The sequence below is a fragment of the Stegostoma tigrinum genome, unplaced genomic scaffold, assembly GCF_030684315.1.
Source record: "Stegostoma tigrinum isolate sSteTig4 unplaced genomic scaffold, sSteTig4.hap1 scaffold_316, whole genome shotgun sequence".
Taxonomy (NCBI): Eukaryota; Metazoa; Chordata; class Chondrichthyes; order Orectolobiformes; family Stegostomatidae; genus Stegostoma; species Stegostoma tigrinum.
Window position 1 is genome coordinate 45,242 of NW_026728244.1, and position 18,572 is coordinate 63,813.

Below are 18,572 nucleotides of genomic sequence, written 5' to 3' on the forward strand. Positions count from 1 at the left end.
TTTGTGAGGGGTAGGTCATGCCTTACAAACCTTATCGAGTTTTTTAGAGGATGTGACTAGAAAGGTTGATGAGGGTCGAGCTGTGGATGTGGTGTATATGGACTTCAGTAAGGCATTTGATAAGGTTCCCCATGGTAGGCTCATTCTGAAGGTCAGGAGGAATGGGATACAGGGGAACTTAGCTGCTTGGATACAGAATTGGCTGGCCAACAGAGGACAGCAAGTGGTAGTAGAAGGAAAATATTCTGCCTGGAAGTCAGTGGTGAGTGGAGTTCCACAGAGCTCTGTCCTTGGGCCTCTACTGTTTGTAATTTTTATTAATGACTTGGACGAGGGAATTGAAGGATGGGTCAGCAAGTTTGCAGACGACACAAAGGTTGACAGTGTAGAGGGCTGTTGTAGGCTGCAGCGGGACATTGACAGGATGCAGAGATGGGCCGAGAGGTGGCAGATGGAGTTCAACCTGGATAAATGCAAGGTGATGCATTTTGGAAGGTCGAATTTGAAAGCTGAGTACAGGATTAAGGATAGGATTCTTGGCAGCGTGGAGGAACAGAGGGATCTTGGTGTGCAGATACATAGATCCCTTAAAATGGCCACCCAAGTGGACAGGGTTGTTAAGAAAGCATATGGTGTTTTGGCTTTCATTAACAGGGGGATTGAGTTTAAGAGTCGTGAGATCTTGTTGCAGCTCTATAAAACTTTGGTTAGACCGCACTTGGAATACTGCGTCCAGTTCTGGGCGCCCTATTATAGGAAAGATGTGGATGCTTTGGAGAGGGTTCAGAGGAGGTTTACCAGGATGCTGCCTGGACTGGAGGGCTTATCTTATGAAGAGAGGTTGACTGAGCTCGGTCTCTTTTCATTGGAGAAAAGGAGGAGGAGAGGGGACCTAATTGAGGTATACAAGATAATGAGAGGCATAGATAGAGTTGATAGCCAGAGACTATTTCCCAGGGCAGAAATGGCTTTCACGAGGGGTCATAGTTTTAAGCTGGTTGGTGGAAAGTATAGAGGGGATGTCAGAGGCAGGTTCTTTACACAGAGAGTTGTGAGAGCATGGAATGCGTTGCCAGCAGCAGTTGTGGAAGCAAGGTCATTGGGGTCATTTAAGAGACTGCTGGACATGTATATGGTCACAGAAATTTGAGGGTGCATACATGAGGATCAATGGTCGGCACAACATTGTGGGCTGAAGGGCCTGTTCTGTGCTGTACTGTTCTATGTTCTATGTTCTGTGTTCTAAACGCAAGCCCTCCCAACCATTCCCCCTCCCCTCTGCATCACCCCTGTCACAGGAAGGTCTTTTGCTCAGGAAGCTCTCCCGTGTTCATCATCAAAGTGGGCCCCGAGTAAAGGAAAATAGGGTAATGCAACCCCAATGAAAAACTTCACCCACACAGCCCTGCCAGAAACAGGGGCTCAGACTCAGTCAAGGGTCCAACCTAGTGCTTTTCCCTGTCATTGAGTCAAACACCACATAAACAGACCTTTCAGCCCAACCAGTCTGCACTGAATATAATCCCTGCCTGCTCCTGGTCCATATCCCTCCAAACCTTTCCTATTCATTTACTTATCCAAACATCTTCTAAACGTAACTGTACCTACATTCACTACTTCCTCCGACAACTCATTCCAAACACACCCACCCTGGGGAAGAGACCCTGGTCATTCAGCTTATCTATACCCCTCACGATCTTATACATTACTATAAGGTCACCCCTCAACCTCGTGCGTTCCAGTGACAATAGTCCCAGTCTTTTGTAGTCTATTTTTATTTCTCAAACCCGCCATTCCCAGCAACACCCTGGCAAATCTTTTCTGAACCATCTTCAGTTTAATAATATCCTTCGCGGATTTGGGCGACCGGAACTGTACAGAATACTCCAGCAGTGACCTGTCATTTTATACAGTTACAACATAACATCCCCCCACTGCTCTTAAACTCTGCACCTCAGCTAATTAAGGCAAGTATCCCAAATACCTTCTTGACCACTTTATCCGCCAAGCAGGGACCTGACTGGATGGATGCTTACTCTTGTAGGACAGTCTTGTACTGGGGATACAGTTTAAAAGCAAGGGGGGGGGGGGGGGGGGTTACAACAGATATGGAGAATTTTCTCAACCTCTGGCTACTCTATGTATCTTTCTTCTCTGGCAAGCACTGGAGATTTAATTTAAGACCGAGGCCTCTTCTGGAATACTGTGTACAGTTCTAGGTCACCCTGCTGTAGGAAAGACATTATTAAACTGGAACGGATTCAGAAAAGATCTATCAGGATCTTGCTGGGAATGGACAGTCTGGGACATTTTTCCTCGCTGGATCAAAGGAGGTTGTTTATACAATCATGCAGGGCATAGTTAAAGTGAATGGCAATGGGCTTTTTCTGAGGGTAGGGGGCATATTTTTAAGGTGAGAGGAGAAAGACATAAAAAAGATATGAGGGGCAACTTTGAGGGTCATGTATGGAATAAATTGCCAGAGGAAGTAGCGGATGCAAATACAGTTCCAACATAAATGCATGAATAGGAAAGGTTTGGAGGGATATGGGCCAAACGCAGGCATATGGGAGTGGTTTAGTTTGGGATTATGGTGGGCGTGGAGTAGTTGGGCCAGAAGGTCTGTTTCTGAACTAAATGATTCTGTGACTGTGTTAGACACATTGGTGATCTACCCCAGAGGAGCTGAAGACCAACAGATTCTGTGTCGTCATGGCCAACTCTGTTCCATCTGCAGATACTGCCCCTTCCCTAAAGAAAAAAATCAAACCTTCTCTCTCTCAAGTGCATTCAGAACTCAGAACACCCATGTACAAGCCAGGCTTTGCAGCCGGGAGGCTGCTTTTTGTTATTTTGTTTACATTAGTTCAGAAAACAGCACAGACTGCACAGGAGGAGAGGGGCACAGAGTCACAAGGTACAAGATGCACAAGACAGGGCGTGAGGCTCCATTAAACACTTGCCATTTCCTGTGCCACCTCCTCAGGGGTGTCCCGCTCCAGGTCGAAGCTGAACTCAATGGCCTCATTATCCTTGTGCTTGCCCTTCAGCTTCTTGGGGTCCTCCACCCAGATCCGCAGGGCCAGCGAGGTGTCCTGCCCACTATCCTCCTTGGCCAGCTCAATCCGCAGGCCGGTGTCCTCGGCAAAGAAGGCATAGCTCAGCAGGTCTTTGATGGCCAGCCTGTGGGAGGGGAGAACACAGGAACATCAGAACCTGGAGGCAGCTCAATGAGCTTCCTTCTTCCTTCCTGACCTTGGGCTCCAACTCCACTTTGCCACCTGTCATCTACTCTCTTGCCTGAAAATTAGCTCAAGCTTCATCTCTCGCTCCTTGGGAAAACGCAGCTCAAGTGCAAACTCAGGGGGATCCTTCTCTAAATTACTCCCCTTCAAACTTTACTCATTCTCAATCTCAATACGCCACACTGACGTCTGAAGCAGGGAAATGCCTCTCTACCCATGGTGGGTAGCGCCACCAACCAGAGGGAGGACAGAACTGCAGCATGACCAATCTTCACCTGACTTGGGTAATGTAGCTCAGTGTGTTTCCTTTCTCAATTAATGGACTGTACTGAGTTGGAAGTACACTAGCAGCCTCTTGCAAAAGTGAGCCTTTACCATTTTCAACAGATCTTGTGGGAGCTGGGATCATAACAGACTGATGGGAGGTTGTGTCATCTTGGCCACCTTGTCCCCGCCAGCCCCTCACATTCTGCAGTTTGAGACATGGGGAGTGGAAGGGGTGGTGGGGAGTTAGTGGGAGGGCAAGGAAAGGTGGGGAGGGAAACAGGGGTTGGTGGGGAGGGAGATGGGGGGGGGGGGGTGAGGGGTAAACGGGAAGGTGAGCATGAGAAAGCACGAAAAGGGAAGTTGGCGGGGGTGGGGGAGAAGTAGTTGTTGCTGTGAGGGTGAACTACCTGAAGGATACTGTGCACACCTACCTTTCCGTCTTGTTCTGCCGGATACATCCTTCGATAATTTCTTTGATTTCGGGGTCACTGACTTTGCTGAAGCTCGCTGGCTTGATGCCCTGGGGAAGGACAGGACACACCAAACCAGGTGATCAAGGGGACACATCAACATTCAACAAAAGTCTTACCCCACCAACACCCCCCCCCCCCCGCCCCGACCTACTCCCCAACACTTGGAGGAAACAAAAGACACTCAAACAGGCTGGAGTTACGAGCAGAGGGCACAGCGGGGCTCCAGTCAGTCCCTTCAGTGGACTGGTAAAAGGTGCTATCCCCTGCTGCAGCAGCAGCTCCTGCCCCCCAACAGCTGAATGGCAGCCTCTCACTTGCAGTAGGAAACAACTGAATTCAGAGCAAGAGTTGCCCATTCAGCCCCTTTCAGCCTGCTCTCTGGCACCCAAGGAATGGGGTTACGTGAAAGCAAAGAATGCTCAGGGTTCAGCGAGGGGCAGGGATGTGACACTCTCTGTCTTGACTCTACTGTCGTGCACGGTACAAACTGCCTGTTGTGAATCCGTCGACCTCACCCCCAAATATATTTAATGATGAGGACCCTGCCGCTCTCTGAGGGAGACAGCTCCAGAACTGCCACCCTCAGAGGGAAAACATCTCCCTCAGGCCGTCTTAAATGGGAGCCCCCCCCCCATATCTTAGGCAATTTGCAGACTGTGTTAACTCTGAGCGGCACGGAGTTCGCCCCTCCACCCTGGGTACAGTTTCGCCATTGTCGTTTCAAGAGGGCATTGCGGAAAATCCCAATGTCAGCTCTACCTCAGCATCTCAAAGGGATGTGAAAACAAAATGATGGGAAGGGAACGGCAGCTCTTTAAGCCAAGCCATGGTGAGATTTTAACAAGTTATTTTGTTCTGTTTTTTTTGTTTGGAGAGACGTTGTAAGGCGGAGGCACGAAGCAGTATACCAGAACCAATGGTTTGGGATGCCCCGGTTTTTTTTTAAAACAGTCTGAATGGGTGTGGCTAGCTATCACAGATCAGGGTTTCTGAGTTTTGGTTTTTTTCCAGTAGCATAAGCAGCTTTTGGGGTCTCAAAAGAGTCAGAAGCTTTAGTGAATGTCACCTAGCCACTATTCTCTCTGAATTTTCTCTATGTTTTTCTCCTCCTGGATTTGAGAACTGCATTTAAGAATCTGTGTCTAAATTTGCCTTTTTGCTAAGGGGTGTGTTCATGGGATTTTATTACTTTGGGACTGTTCATTTGTAATAGTTACGGTATCTATTATTCGGTTAAGTTATGTTTGCATTTTAAGTATAGTGGTTAAATTAAACTGTGCTTCGCTTAATTTCACGTAGTATGACTAGTCACACTGCATCTAGAACATAGCACTTCCCATCTCCCTAGAAAATAAGAAAACATTAGGGTCTAGGCTATCTTCCTAAAATATTTGGAGGGGGTGTGGTCTGATCCCTAACAATGGTTTCCTCTCCCCACTGACCGGTGAGGAGCCACCAGCCCACCAAGAGGTGGGACAGCATTCCTTGTGTTGCTGCTGCTGCGGGGGTGGGGGGGTGGTGGGTGGGTTTGGTGGGTGTCACAGAAACAGAGAAAGCACCGAAACAGAGCGAACGCACTCACGCTGGTGACTTTGCGATAGATCTGGGCAGGGTTCTGGCACTCTGAGTAAGGGTATTCAGAGGTAGCCATCTCCAGCATGCACATTCCAAAGGCGTAAACATCAACCGACTCATCGTAGTGTTCCTCGTACATCTCCGGGGCCATGAACTCTGGAGTGCCTAATGTGGATAAACCAGTGATAGGTGAGCTGCAAAGGAAACTGACAGCCCACTGTTACCCTCCTCTCCCTGTGTCCCTGCAACAGGTACCTTAGCTCTGACTAAGTGAGGAAGCAGCTAAAGACCAGAGAGTCCCGGATTGGGAGCCCCAGAACCATGGGCCAGCAACTCAGGAGATACAGCAGTCAGTAAGGAGGCCCGAGAGTGGAAACCAGGCCAACCCATCTAATTCTGTAACAAGAGAGCGCTGCACAACTGGAAGTGGCCCTCTCTCAGACCAAGATAGTCTGGAGAAGTCCAGTGTGAATTAGGGTCGCCAGACTCCAAAACATCAACTCTCCACACATGCCACCAGACCTGCAGGGCTTTACCAGCCATTTCTGTTTCTGCTCCCCCAGGAGGAATAAAAGGCACGGCACTAGTTTGAAGAGGAGCAGCTCTTCCCCCCCCCGGCACTGCTACTCATCCCTTGGGCAACACTGAAAGCAGATGGCTGATCCTGGGAAGCTCGCTGAGCACAAAGTCAGAGAGTTGTACAGCACGGAAACAGACTCCTTCATCCAACTTGTCCATGCTAACTAGATATCCTAAATTCATCTAGTTCCATTTGCCACAGTGGTTCATATCCCTCTTAAACCCTTCCTAATCATATACCCATGCAGATGCCTTTTAAATGTTGTAACTGTACCAGCCTCCACCACTTACTCTGGCAGCTCATTCCATACATGCACCACCCTCTGTGTGCTAAAGTTGCCCCTTAGGTCCCTTTTAAATTTTTCCCCTTTCACCTTAAACCTATATCCCCTTGTCTAGGACTCCCCTACCTCAGGGAAAGGACCTTGACTATGGATCCTAACCATGCCTCTCAAGATTTTATAAACTTCTGTAAAGCCTCCAATGTTCCAGGGAAAATAGACCCAGCCTATTCAGAGTTTCCCTATTGCTCAAACCCTCCAATCCCTGTAACATCCTTGTCAGTCTTCTCTGAACCCTTTCAAGTTCAGCAACATCGTTCCTAGAGCAGGGAGACCAGAACTGAACACAGCATTCCAAAAGTGGCCTAACCAACATCCTGTACAGTCGCAACATGACCTTTCAACTCCTACACTCAACACACTGACCAATAAAGGCAAGCGTACCAAACACCCTGTCTACCTGCGGCTCCACTTTCATACTGCCTGCCGTGCTCCCTGCTACAACAGCATCTCCTCACTTTGGCAAGTGGGTGACTGTTAACGTTTGAGCACACACCCAACTATGTCCGTAACAGAGATAACAAGGTGCAGAGCTGGATGAACACAGTAGGCCAAGCAGCATCAGAGGAGCAGGAAGGCCGACATTTTGGGCCTAGGCCATACTTCAGAAAATTTTCATCCAGCCCTACACCTTGTTATCTCAGATTCTCCAGTATCTGCAGTTCCTGCTATCTATGTCTGTAACAGTATCGATTACAACTGGGGGGGGGAGTTTGAAACGATAAAAGACCGAAAGCAAAACTTACCAATAACACTTTTGGCAAAGGACGTGCGCATTAAGGTAGCGAGGCCCAGATCGCCGATCTTAACTGATCCGGTGGGTCCAGTGATAAAGATATTGTCGCACTTCAGATCCCGATGGACGATGGGCGGTGTGCGGGTATGGAGGAAGTGCAAGCCCTTCAGGATCTGCCGGCACCAGCTGCGCAACACCTTCGGCTTCATCACCTTGAACCGCTTCAAGTATCTTTAGGAGGAGGAGCAGACAGATCACATCAGTCAGAAGGCACATGGCCAGACCAGCCTATAACCCACCTGTCCACCTATCTGTGAACGTGCCTTTTCCTGCGCATGAGCAAAGTAGAGTATGTGTCGGGATCAACAGGTTTTAACAGTGGTGCCAAGGTAGGAGAAGGCTTTTCGGCCCATTGTTCCAATGCCAGCTCTTTGAAGGAGCCGTGCAATGAGCCGCACTACCCAGTTCTTTCCCAGTTCTGCTGCAGTTGATTTTTTTGCGCCCCCCCCCCCATGTATTTATCAGACTGCCTCCCCCCTCTACTTCGACAAAGTTCCTGTTGAATACTGCCCCACTGCTCTTTCAGGCAAGGCATTGTAGATCTCAACTGCTCAAAAAATGAATGCTTCCCCGTCCGTTACCATCTAGTTCTTTGCTCTCTTGATCTTAAAGTTGTGGCCCTCCGATTACCTGCTGCTAGAAACATTTTTGCTTCGGGTTGCAATTGCTCCCTGTGGAGCAGAGGGCGACGCTGGGACATTGGCCAGGAGTTCAGAGTTAGAGGTGTCCAGAGCCATGACAGCCAATCACCAATCGGGGACACTGTTCTAAATCTGTTCACAGGATGTGCGCATCGCCATTTGTTTCCCATTCCCACTCATCCTTGAGGTGGTCCTGGTGGTGGTGGTGGTGGACAGTATGAAAAGAGGAAGAGTGAATAAACCCCACCGTGGTCCACAGCGTCATTCACTTGCTGCACGGTGGCACAGTGGTTAGCACTGCTGCCTCATGGCACCTAGGCCCCGTGCTAGATTCCAGCTTCAAACTATGCTCTGTGTGGAGTTTGCACATTCTCCCAGCTTCCACTTGGGTCTCTGGTTTCATCCCATAGACCAAAGATGTGTACGGTAGGGTGGACTGGCCGTGCTAAATTGTCCCATGGCGCCCAGGGATGTGCGGGTTAGGGTGGGATTGGCCGTGGTAACTGCAGTACTACAGGGATAGGGTGGGATGCTCTTCGGAGGGTTAGTGCTGACTGGATAGGCTGAATGGCCTCTTTCTGCACTAGGTAGTGAGGAGAAAAGAGAAAAGTAGTAGTAATTAAAAGGATAGCAAGGTTAGTGGGTGGGATAGATACTTTTCTCTGCAGCAGAGGGAGTCAGTGACCCGAAGGCTGTGTTACTGTCCTGTCACCAAGGTACAGTGCATCTCCTACAGGTTGGAGAGGAACTTGGAATGGGACAGAAAGGATTTGGTCATCTTGGTTTCAGTCAGTGCAAATGAGTAGGAAAGCTGAGGAACTGCAGGCATGAAAGACGAGTTAAGGGTAGGAGAGTCATGGTCTTGTTGAGTGGGAGGATAAGCTTGAGGGGCCAAGTGAACCAACGCCAGCTCCTATTTTGTAATGTTCTTGCGGACTGTTGTAGTCCATGCTGTGTACGGACACTCACAGCACTGTCAGGGAAGGAGTTCCAGGAATGCGACATAGTGGCAGTGATAGAAGAGCTGATATTATTGGAGAAACCCAGTCTACACATACCACAGGCCACATTTGACTACTTCTGTGGGGCACCATTCTGGGATGCAATCTTCGAGTAGACTCCCGAAATTAAGCACAGGCTCAGTCGCAAGTGAGAGATTACAAAATCCCAGCCAGTGCCTATGCATCAAACCAGTCACTTAGGGGTGGTGTGGTGGGAAAAGGCTCCGGATGAAGGTGTAAACGAGGCCACAAGAGCTATATTCATTGACAGGCGTGCAAGCAGACGGAAGCAGCTCACTCCTGAGGGTTTATAAAGGCATCTGAACTCAAACAGACCTCTGACTGGGACACTGTTCTCCCCCCGTACTTACTCCTCCACCCCACTCCTCTCTTTCTCAACTCCCCCTCCATTAGAAATAAAAAGCCAGCACTAGACTTTCCAGGCAGCAGCAGATTAAAGCAAAATGTGATGCCAAGTCAAGAGCTATTTCTGACTTGCAGCCTGAAGTCTGACAAGTTAACGCCAATCCTTAAAATCACCCTTGTGAGATTGCTGCACCGAGATTACTGGATTTTTCATGCATATTTTCAAATACTTGGTTGCCTGCCAACATGCGATTTAGGCCCATCACTAGTTATCTACAGCCTCATCTCCAAAGGCCGGAAGAGAAGTTGCAATTTCTGTCAGATAGTGGACTGCAATACCACGAATTTTTGTTTGTTTTGAGAGGGGGGAAAAAGAACACATCTGTTGCAATAAAGCTCACATAAATTTCGCAACTGTGATTCATAAACTCGAAACTGAGTGAAGATGACAGTAATGAGGCCCCCAAATTACACTTCAGAAGGAAACTGAAAGCTGGGAACACGTCTGTTCACACAGAAGTTTCACATCATGCCAGTAAGTGTCACTGGATTATTATTCCAGAGAGCCCTGGCACCTGGAAAGGATCAACTCATACCAAAGCGGAATTTAAACATAATTCATAGAAGTTGAAGCCCGGAGCTCGCCTCAGGGAGTCCGACTGTGACGACAAATATAGAATCCTAGTGTGGAACCAGGCCATTTGGCCCATTGAGTCCACACTGGCCCTCTGAAGAAGATCTCACCAGTCCGACCCCATCCTTGCATTTCTCATGGCTAATCCATCTAAACTGCACATCTTTGAACAATATGGCGCAATTTAACATGGTCAATCCACCCAGCCTGCACATCCTTGAACAGTATGAGGCAATCTAGCATGGCCAATCCACCCTAACCTGCACATCTATGCACTGTGGGAGGAAACCAGAGTACCCGAAGGAAATTCACAGTTTGCACAGTCACACGTGGCTGGAATCAAACACAGGTCCCTGGTGCTGTGAGGCAGCAGGGCTAATCACTGAGCAACCATACTGCCCTTATAGCTCAATGAGAAAACCCATCTGGGTCACTTCGATCTTCAGTGATAATCCACCATCTTTACCTTGCCTGGCCAATGTAACTCTGGACCCACGGTGATGTAATTGGCTTTTAACTGCCCTCTGAACTGGTTCAACAGCTGAAAGAGGCAGTTAGGGATGGAGCAATACTTGCCAGAGACGCCCACCCCACAGAACAAGCAAAAACAAATGAATGCTATACAGGTACGCCCATAGAGCTGATAGCATGAGTAAAACCCAGAGACTTAGAGGACTGTAGGCCCCAGACAAAGTGGAAGTATGGTCATCTATGCCAGGGCAATTAAAATGAAAGATACTCAATATAACAAATATGAGAGGAATACTGATATCTCTGGGGGCTGAAAAAGACTGGACAGTCATGGAGGGCTGGTGGATTGAAGGGATTTGAAAACGAGGATGGTAATTTTAAAGGAAAGAGCACAGAGGTGACAGAGGTAGGAAGGGGCAGTAGGGACTGGAGATGGGGACAGAGATAGGGTGGGGGGTGTAGGGGACTGGAGGAGGTGACAGAGATAGGGAGGGGGTGGGGGGGACAGATAGGGAGGGGGTGGGGGGGACTGGAGGAGGGGACAGAGATGGGGGGGATTGTAGGGGCTGGAGATAGAGAGAGTACATTGAGGTTACAGAGGAATGTGAAAAAAATGAGAATTCTAAAACAAAAGGGATTGCTCAACTGGGAGCACGGATGGGGATGGGGATGGGTTAGGGGTGGGTGACAGGGTAACTACAGCCTTGAATCTCATCATTCCAGGGCAGGAAAAAACAAGATTTTCTTTCTTAAATGGATATTAATGAACCAGACAGGTTTGTTTGCTTTAGTGACCATCAATAATGGCTAGTTTCAGAGTTTCTATTAATGAGACTAGCTTTCAGTTGTAGGTTTTATTTCCACCAGGTGTCTGCGGGGATGCAGCTTGAACCCCTGTACTCAGATCTTCAGCCTGAATGACTAGCTTACTGACGTTACCACTGCCACCTCCAACTTAAGCTGAGGGGGGGCCTCATTGGGTTTGAGCACCTAGGAACCAGCAGCATTCAAGCAGGGAATCGACAGCAGACCAGCATCCAAAACTAATGAAAGCTCACAGCCAAAGTGCTGCAGGGACTCCCAAGCAGAGGAAGGCTGGCTGGCGCAGGGCTCTCACTCACGTCTTTAAGGTTCCTGACGTCATCAGCTCTGTGACCAGCACAATGCATTTCTTCCCTTTCAGTGTTGACTCCCAGGAATCGTAAAACCGCACGATGTTCGGGTGCTGCAAACCCTTCAGCATTTCAGCTTCCTCTTTGAATCGCTGCTGCTCGGCTTTGGTAAGCTTCCTGTCCTGCACAGAGAAAGAGAGAGAGAGAGAGATTTTTCGTTATAAGTGAGGGATGGAGAAGGGGCCAGGAGTTTACCCAGTTGCAAAAAGGTCTTAGCGAGCTACCAAGTTTCTGCAGCATCAGGGAAGGTTCATGCGCTAAATGGTGACACCAACGTGGCCTGAGCTGCTACCCTCTGATCACTGCTGGGTACCGTTTAGATCGAGTGGAGTGTGCGCAGGTAAGAGAGAGACAGGGAGAGAAAGAGACAGAGCACCTCCAAGTTTTTAACCAAGTTACAGTCCAACAGGTTTATCTGAAATCACAAGCTTTCAAATCTCTGCTCCTTTACTTCATCTGACAAAGGAGCACCACTCCGAAAGCTCATGTCAAACTACAACCTCGCGTCATCTCAGGAGCACAAAAGCTGACGTTTCGGGCCTAGACACTTCATCAGAGAGGGGGATGGGGAGAGGGAACTGGAATAAATAGGGAGAGAGGGGGAGGCGGACCGAAGATGGAGAGTAAAGAAGATAGGTGGAGAGAGCGTAGGTGGGGAGGTAGGGAGGGGATAGGTCAGTCCAGGGAAGACGGACAGGTCAAGGAGGTGGGATGAGGTTAGTAGGTAGATGGGGGTGCTGCTTGGGGTGGGAGGAAGGGATGGGTGAGAGGAAGAACCGGTTAGGGAGGCAGAGACAGGTTGGACTGGTTTTGGGATGCAGTGGGTCGGGGGGAAGAGCTGGGCTGGTTGTGTGGTGCAGTGGGGGGAGGGGGCGAACTGGGCTGGTTTAGGGATGCACTTGGGGAAGGGGAGATTTTGAAACTGGTGAAGTCCACATTGATACCAATAGGCTGCAGGGTTCCCAGGCGGAATATGAGTTGCTGTTCCTGCAACCTTCGGGTGGCATCATTGTGGCACTGCAGGAGGCCCATGATGGACATGTCATCTAAAGAATGGGAGGGGGAGTGGAAATGGTTTGCGACTGGGAGGTGCAGTTGTTTGTTGCGAACTGAGCGGAGGTGTTCTGCAAAGCGGTCTCCAAGCCTCCGCTTGGTTTCCCCAATGTAGAGGAAGCCACACCGGGTACAGTGGATGCAGTATACCACATTGGCAGATGTGCAGGTGAACCTCTGCTTAATGTGGAATGACATCTTGGGGCCTGGAATGGGGGTGAGGGAGGTGGTGTGGGGGCAAGTGTAGCATCCCCTGCGGTTGCAGGGGAAGGTGCCGGGTGTGGTGGGGTTGGAGGGCAGTGTGGAGCGAACAAGGGAGTCATGGAGAGAGTGGTCTCTCCGGAAAGCAGACAGGGGTGGGGATGGAAAAATGTCTTGGGTGGTGGGGTCGGATTGTAGATGGCGGAAGTGTCGGAGGATGATGCGTTGTATCCGGAGGTTGGTAGGGTGGTGTGTGAGAACGAGGGGGATCCTCTTTGGGCGGTTGTGGCGGGGGCGGGGTGTGAGGGATGTGTTGCGGGAAATACGGGAGACGCAGTCAAGGGCGTTCTCGATCACTGTGGGGCAAAAGTTGTGGTCCTTGAAGAACTTGGACATCTGGGATGTGCGGGAGTGGAATGTCTTATCGTGGGAGCAGATGCGGCGGAGGCGGAGGAATTGGGAATAGGGGATGGAATTTTTGCAGGAGGGTGGGTGGGAGGAGGTGTATTCTAGGTAGCTGTGGGAGTCGGTGGGCTTGAAATGGACATCAGTTACAAGGTGAAGTGGATGAACTGTTCGAGCTCCTCTGGGGAGCAAGAGGCGGCGCCGATACAGTCAGCAATGTACCGGAGGAAGAGGTGGGGTTTGGAGCCTGTGTAGGTGCGGAAGAGGGACGGGGTGGCCATGGGCACACGCATGGGCCCCAGCTATGCCTGCCTCTTTGTAGTTTACGTGGAACAGACCCTCTTCCGCACCTACACAGGCCCCAAACCCCACCTCTTCCTCCGGTACAGTGATGACTGTATCGGCGCCGCCTTTTGCTCCCCAGAGGAGCTCGAACAGTTCATCCACTTCACCAACACCTTCCACCCCAACCTTCAGTTCACCTGGGCCATCTCCAGCACATCCCTCACCTTCCTGGACCACTCAGTCTCCATCTCAGGCAACCAGCTTGTAAATGATGTCCATTTCAAGAGATGCTGCTTGGCCTGCTGTGTTCATCCAACCTCACATTTTGTTATCTTGGAATTCTCCAGCATCTGCAGTTCCCATTATCTCTCACAACCTACTGTCGAATGACTTTTAACTTTGCCCACCCCAGTCCAACACCGGTGCCTCCATGTCATATCTTGAACCACTCGACCTTGTGGAAGTTAATCTATGCCTTGCAACAAGGCTGGGGCTTTAGAGGTTCTGTTTTAAAAAGAGAGATTTTAAGACAGAGGTATCACGCCGTCTAGTTGGAGAGCCAAAAAACAGCTTGTGAGGACTTGGTTTTTTTTTTAAAGTGGTTTGAACAATAGAAGCAGCCTGGATGGGTGTGGCCAGCTCTCTCAGACCAGGTTTTCTAGTCATTTTTAAGCTTTTCAGTTGAGCAGAAACTGCTGGAGTTTTGAGAAAGTGGAAGTTATCTTTTCCCTCTCTCAATTACAGCTAGAAGCTGGGGTTTCTCTCTGCTGCTAGGTTACCTGTGAGACAAATCTATTTTCTGAATGTAGTGGGGATGAAGATGTTCTTGAATATGTTGTACGTGTGTTTAAGCTTTTGCATCTTCTGCCTGACAGATCAGGTTGGAACAGATTATAATTGGGGTAGGAAGAGTCTTTGACAATGTTGGCAGTCTTTCCAAGGCAGCAAGTAGTCTCGATGGAGTCAATGGATGGAAAGTTGACTTGTGACAGACTGTTTCAGATAGAAAGTCACGACACCACAGACAGAAAGTCAAGGATATCACAGGGTTAGAAACGTACTTCACATGTAAAACCACAGCTGGTTTTCAACACAAATGAACTCAACTGCACATTCGATAATTGGTCTGATGAAAGGTCAGCGACCAGAAATATTAACCCTTTCTCTCACTCTACGGATGTTGCCAGATCCAAGTACTTTCCAAGATAACAAAATGTGAGGCTGGATGAACACAGCAGGCCAAGCAGCATCTCAGGAGCACGAAAGCTGACGTTTCGGGCCTAGACCCTTCATCAGAGAGGGGGATGGGGAGAGGGAACTGGAATAAGTAGGGAGAGAGGGGGAGGCGGACCGAAGATGGAGAGAAAAGAAGATAGGTGGAGAGAGTATAGGTGGGGAGGTAGGGAGGGGATAGGTCAGTCCAGGGAAGACGGACAGGTCAAGGAGGTGGGATGAGGTTAGTGGGTAGATGGGGGTACGGCTAGGGGTGGGAGGGAGGGATGGGTGAGAGGAAGAACAGGTTAGGGAGGCAGAGACAGGTTGGACTGGTTTTGGGATGCAGTGGGTGAAGGGGAAGAACTGGGCTGGTTGTGTGGTGCAGTGGGGGGAGGGGGCGAACTGGGCTGGTTTAGGGATGCACTTGGGGAAGGGGAGATTTTGAAACTGGTGAAGTCCACATTGATACCAATAGGCTGCAGGGTTCCCAGGCGGAATATGAGTTGCTGTTCCTGCAACCTTCGGGTGGCATCATTGTGGCACTGCAGGAGGCCCATGATGGACATGTCATCTAAAGAATGGGAGGGGGAGTGGAAATGGTTTGCGACTGGGAGGTGCAGTTGTTTGTTGCGAACTGAGCGGAGGTGTTCTGCAAAGCGGTCTCCAAGCCTCCGCTTGGTTTCCCCAATGTAGAGGAAGCCACACCGGGTACAGTGGATGCAGTATACCACATTGGCAGATGTGCAGGTGAACCTCTGCTTAATGTGGAATGACATCTTGGGGCCTGGAATGGGGGTGAGGGAGGTGGTGTGGGGGCAAGTGTAGCATCCCCTGCGGTTGCAGGGGAAGGTGCCGGGTGTGGTGGGGTTGGAGGGCAGTGTGGAGCGAACAAGGGAGTCATGGAGAGAGTGGTCTCTCCGGAAAGCAGACAGGGGTGGGGATGGAAAAATGTCTTGGGTGGTGGGGTCGGATTGTAGATGGCGGAAGTGTCGGAGGATGATGCGTTGTATCCGGAGGTTGGTAGGGTGGTGTGTGAGAACGAGGGGGATCCTCTTTGGGCGGTTGTGGCGGGGGCGGGGTGTGAGGGATGTGTTGCGGGAAATACGGGAGACGCAGTCAAGGGCGTTCTCGATCACTGTGGGGCAAAAGTTGTGGTCCTTGAAGAACTTGGACATCTGGGATGTGCGGGAGTGGAATGTCTTATCGTGGGAGCAGATGCGGCGGAGGCGGAGGAATTGGGAATAGGGGATGGAATTTTTGCAGGAGGGTGGGTGGGAGGAGGTGTATTCTAGGTAGCTGTGGGAGTCGGTGGGCTTGAAATGGACATCAGTTACAAGGTGAAGTGGATGAACTGTTCGAGCTCCTCTGGGGAGCAAGAGGCGGCGCCGATACAGTCAGCAATGTACCGGAGGAAGAGGTGGGGTTTGGAGCCTGTGTAGGTGCGGAAGAGGGACGGGGTGGCCATGGGCACACGCATGGGCCCCAGCTATGCCTGCCTCTTTGTAGTTTACGTGGAACAGACCCTCTTCCGCACCTACACAGGCCCCAAACCCCACCTCTTCCTCCGGTACAGTGATGACTGTATCGGCGCCGCCTTTTGCTCCCCAGAGGAGCTCGAACAGTTCATCCACTTCACCAACACCTTCCACCCCAACCTTCAGTTCACCTGGGCCATCTCCAGCACATCCCTCACCTTCCTGGACCACTCAGTCTCCATCTCAGGCAACCAGCTTGTAAATGATGTCCATTTCAAGAGATGCTGCTTGGCCTGCTGTGTTCATCCAACCTCACATTTTGTTATCTTGGAATTCTCCAGCATCTGCAGTTCCCATTATCTCTCACAACCTACTGTCGAATGACTTTTAACTTTGCCCACCCCAGTCCAACACCGGTGCCTCCATGTCATATCTTGAACCACTCGACCTTGTGGAAGTTAATCTATGCCTTGCAACAAGGCTGGGGCTTTAGAGGTTCTGTTTTAAAAAGAGAGATTTTAAGACAGAGGTATCACGCCGTCTAGTTGGAGAGCCAAAAAACAGCTTGTGAGGACTTGGTTTTTTTTTTAAAGTGGTTTGAACAATAGAAGCAGCCTGGATGGGTGTGGCCAGCTCTCTCAGACCAGGTTTTCTAGTCATTTTTAAGCTTTTCAGTTGAGCAGAAACTGCTGGAGTTTTGAGAAAGTGGAAGTTATCTTTTCCCTCTCTCAATTACAGCTAGAAGCTGGGGTTTCTCTCTGCTGCTAGGTTACCTGTGAGACAAATCTATTTTCTGAATGTAGTGGGGATGAAGATGTTCTTGAATATGTTGTACGTGTGTTTAAGCTTTTGCATCTTCTGCCTGACAGATCAGGTTGGAACAGATTATAATTGGGGTAGGAAGAGTCTTTGACAATGTTGGCAGTCTTTCCAAGGCAGCAAGTAGTCTCGATGGAGTCAATGGATGGAAAGTTGACTTGTGACAGACTGTTTCAGATAGAAAGTCACGACACCACAGACAGAAAGTCAAGGATATCACAGGGTTAGAAACGTACTTCACATGTAAAACCACAGCTGGTTTTCAACACAAATGAACTCAACTGCACATTCGATAATTGGTCTGATGAAAGGTCAGCGACCAGAAATATTAACCCTTTCTCTCACTCTACGGATGTTGCCAGATCCAAGTACTTTCCAAGATAACAAAATGTGAGGCTGGATGAACACAGCAGGCCAAGCAGCATCTCAGGAGCACGAAAGCTGACGTTTCGGGCCTAGACCCTTCATCAGAGAGGGGGATGGGGAGAGGGAACTGGAATAAGTAGGGAGAGAGGGGGAGGCGGACCGAAGATGGAGAGAAAAGAAGATAGGTGGAGAGAGTATAGGTGGGGAGGTAGGGAGGGGATAGGTCAGTCCAGGGAAGACGGACAGGTCAAGGAGGTGGGATGAGGTTAGTGGGTAGATGGGGGTACGGCTAGGGGTGGGAGGGAGGGATGGGTGAGAGGAAGAACAGGTTAGGGAGGCAGAGACAGGTTGGACTGGTTTTGGGATGCAGTGGGTGAAGGGGAAGAACTGGGCTGGTTGTGTGGTGCAGTGGGGGGAGGGGACGAACTGGGCTGGTTTAGGGATGCGGTGGGGGAAGGGGAGATTTTGAAACTGGTGAAGTCTACATTGATACCATTAGGCTGCAGGGTTCCCAGGCGGAATATGAGTTGCTGTTCCTGCAACCTTCGGGTGACATCATTGTGGCACTGCAGGAGGCCCATGATGGACATGTCATCTAAAGAATGGGAGGGGGAGTGGAAATGGTTTGCGACTGGGAGGTGCAGTTGTTTGTTGCGAACTGAGCGGAGGTGTTCTGCAAAGCGGTCCCCAAGCCTCCGCTTGGTTTCCCCAATGTAGAGGGAGCCACACTGGGGAAACCAAGCGGAGGCTTGGGGACCGCTTTGCAGAACACCTCCGTTCGGTTTGCAATAAACAACTGCACCTCCCAGTCGCAAACCATTTCCACTCCCCCTCCCATTCTTTAGATGACATGTCCATCATGGGCCTCCTGCAGTGCCACAATGATGCCACCCGAAGGTTGCAGGAACAGCAACTCATATTCCGCCTGGGAACCCTGCAGCCTAATGGTATCAATGTAGACTTCACCAGTTTCAAAATCTCCCCTTCCCCCACCGCATCCCTAAACCAGCCCAGTTCGTCCCCTCCCCCCACTGCACCACACAACCAGCCCAGCTCTTCCCCTCCTAGATAACAAAATGTGAGGCTGGATGAACACAGCAGGCCAAGCAGCATCTCAGGAGCACAACCACCCACTGCATCCCAAAACCAGTCCAACCTGTCTCTGCCTCCCTAACCTGTTCTTCCTCTCACC

At 50.0% G+C, this 18,572-nt stretch overlaps 1 protein-coding gene across 7 annotated transcripts in view; it reads right to left on the reverse strand.

Moving 5' to 3' along the window:
* The window catches only part of LOC125450025 (serine/threonine-protein kinase WNK3-like), a 73,647-nt gene that overhangs the window by 31,252 nt on the left and 23,823 nt on the right, over positions 1–18,572 (reverse strand). For all 7 annotated transcript variants that reach the window (XM_048525961.2, XM_048525958.2, XM_048525954.2 and 4 more), the window contains 5 exons: positions 11,511–11,683; positions 7,227–7,447; positions 5,568–5,725; positions 3,944–4,032; positions 2,964–3,183 (listed from right to left, as the gene is read on the reverse strand). In XM_048525961.2, coding sequence (XP_048381918.2) covers positions 2,964–3,183; positions 3,944–4,032; positions 5,568–5,725; positions 7,227–7,447; positions 11,511–11,683 — 861 coding nt within the window. The remainder of the gene's footprint in view (positions 1–2,963; positions 3,184–3,943; positions 4,033–5,567; positions 5,726–7,226; positions 7,448–11,510; positions 11,684–18,572) is intronic.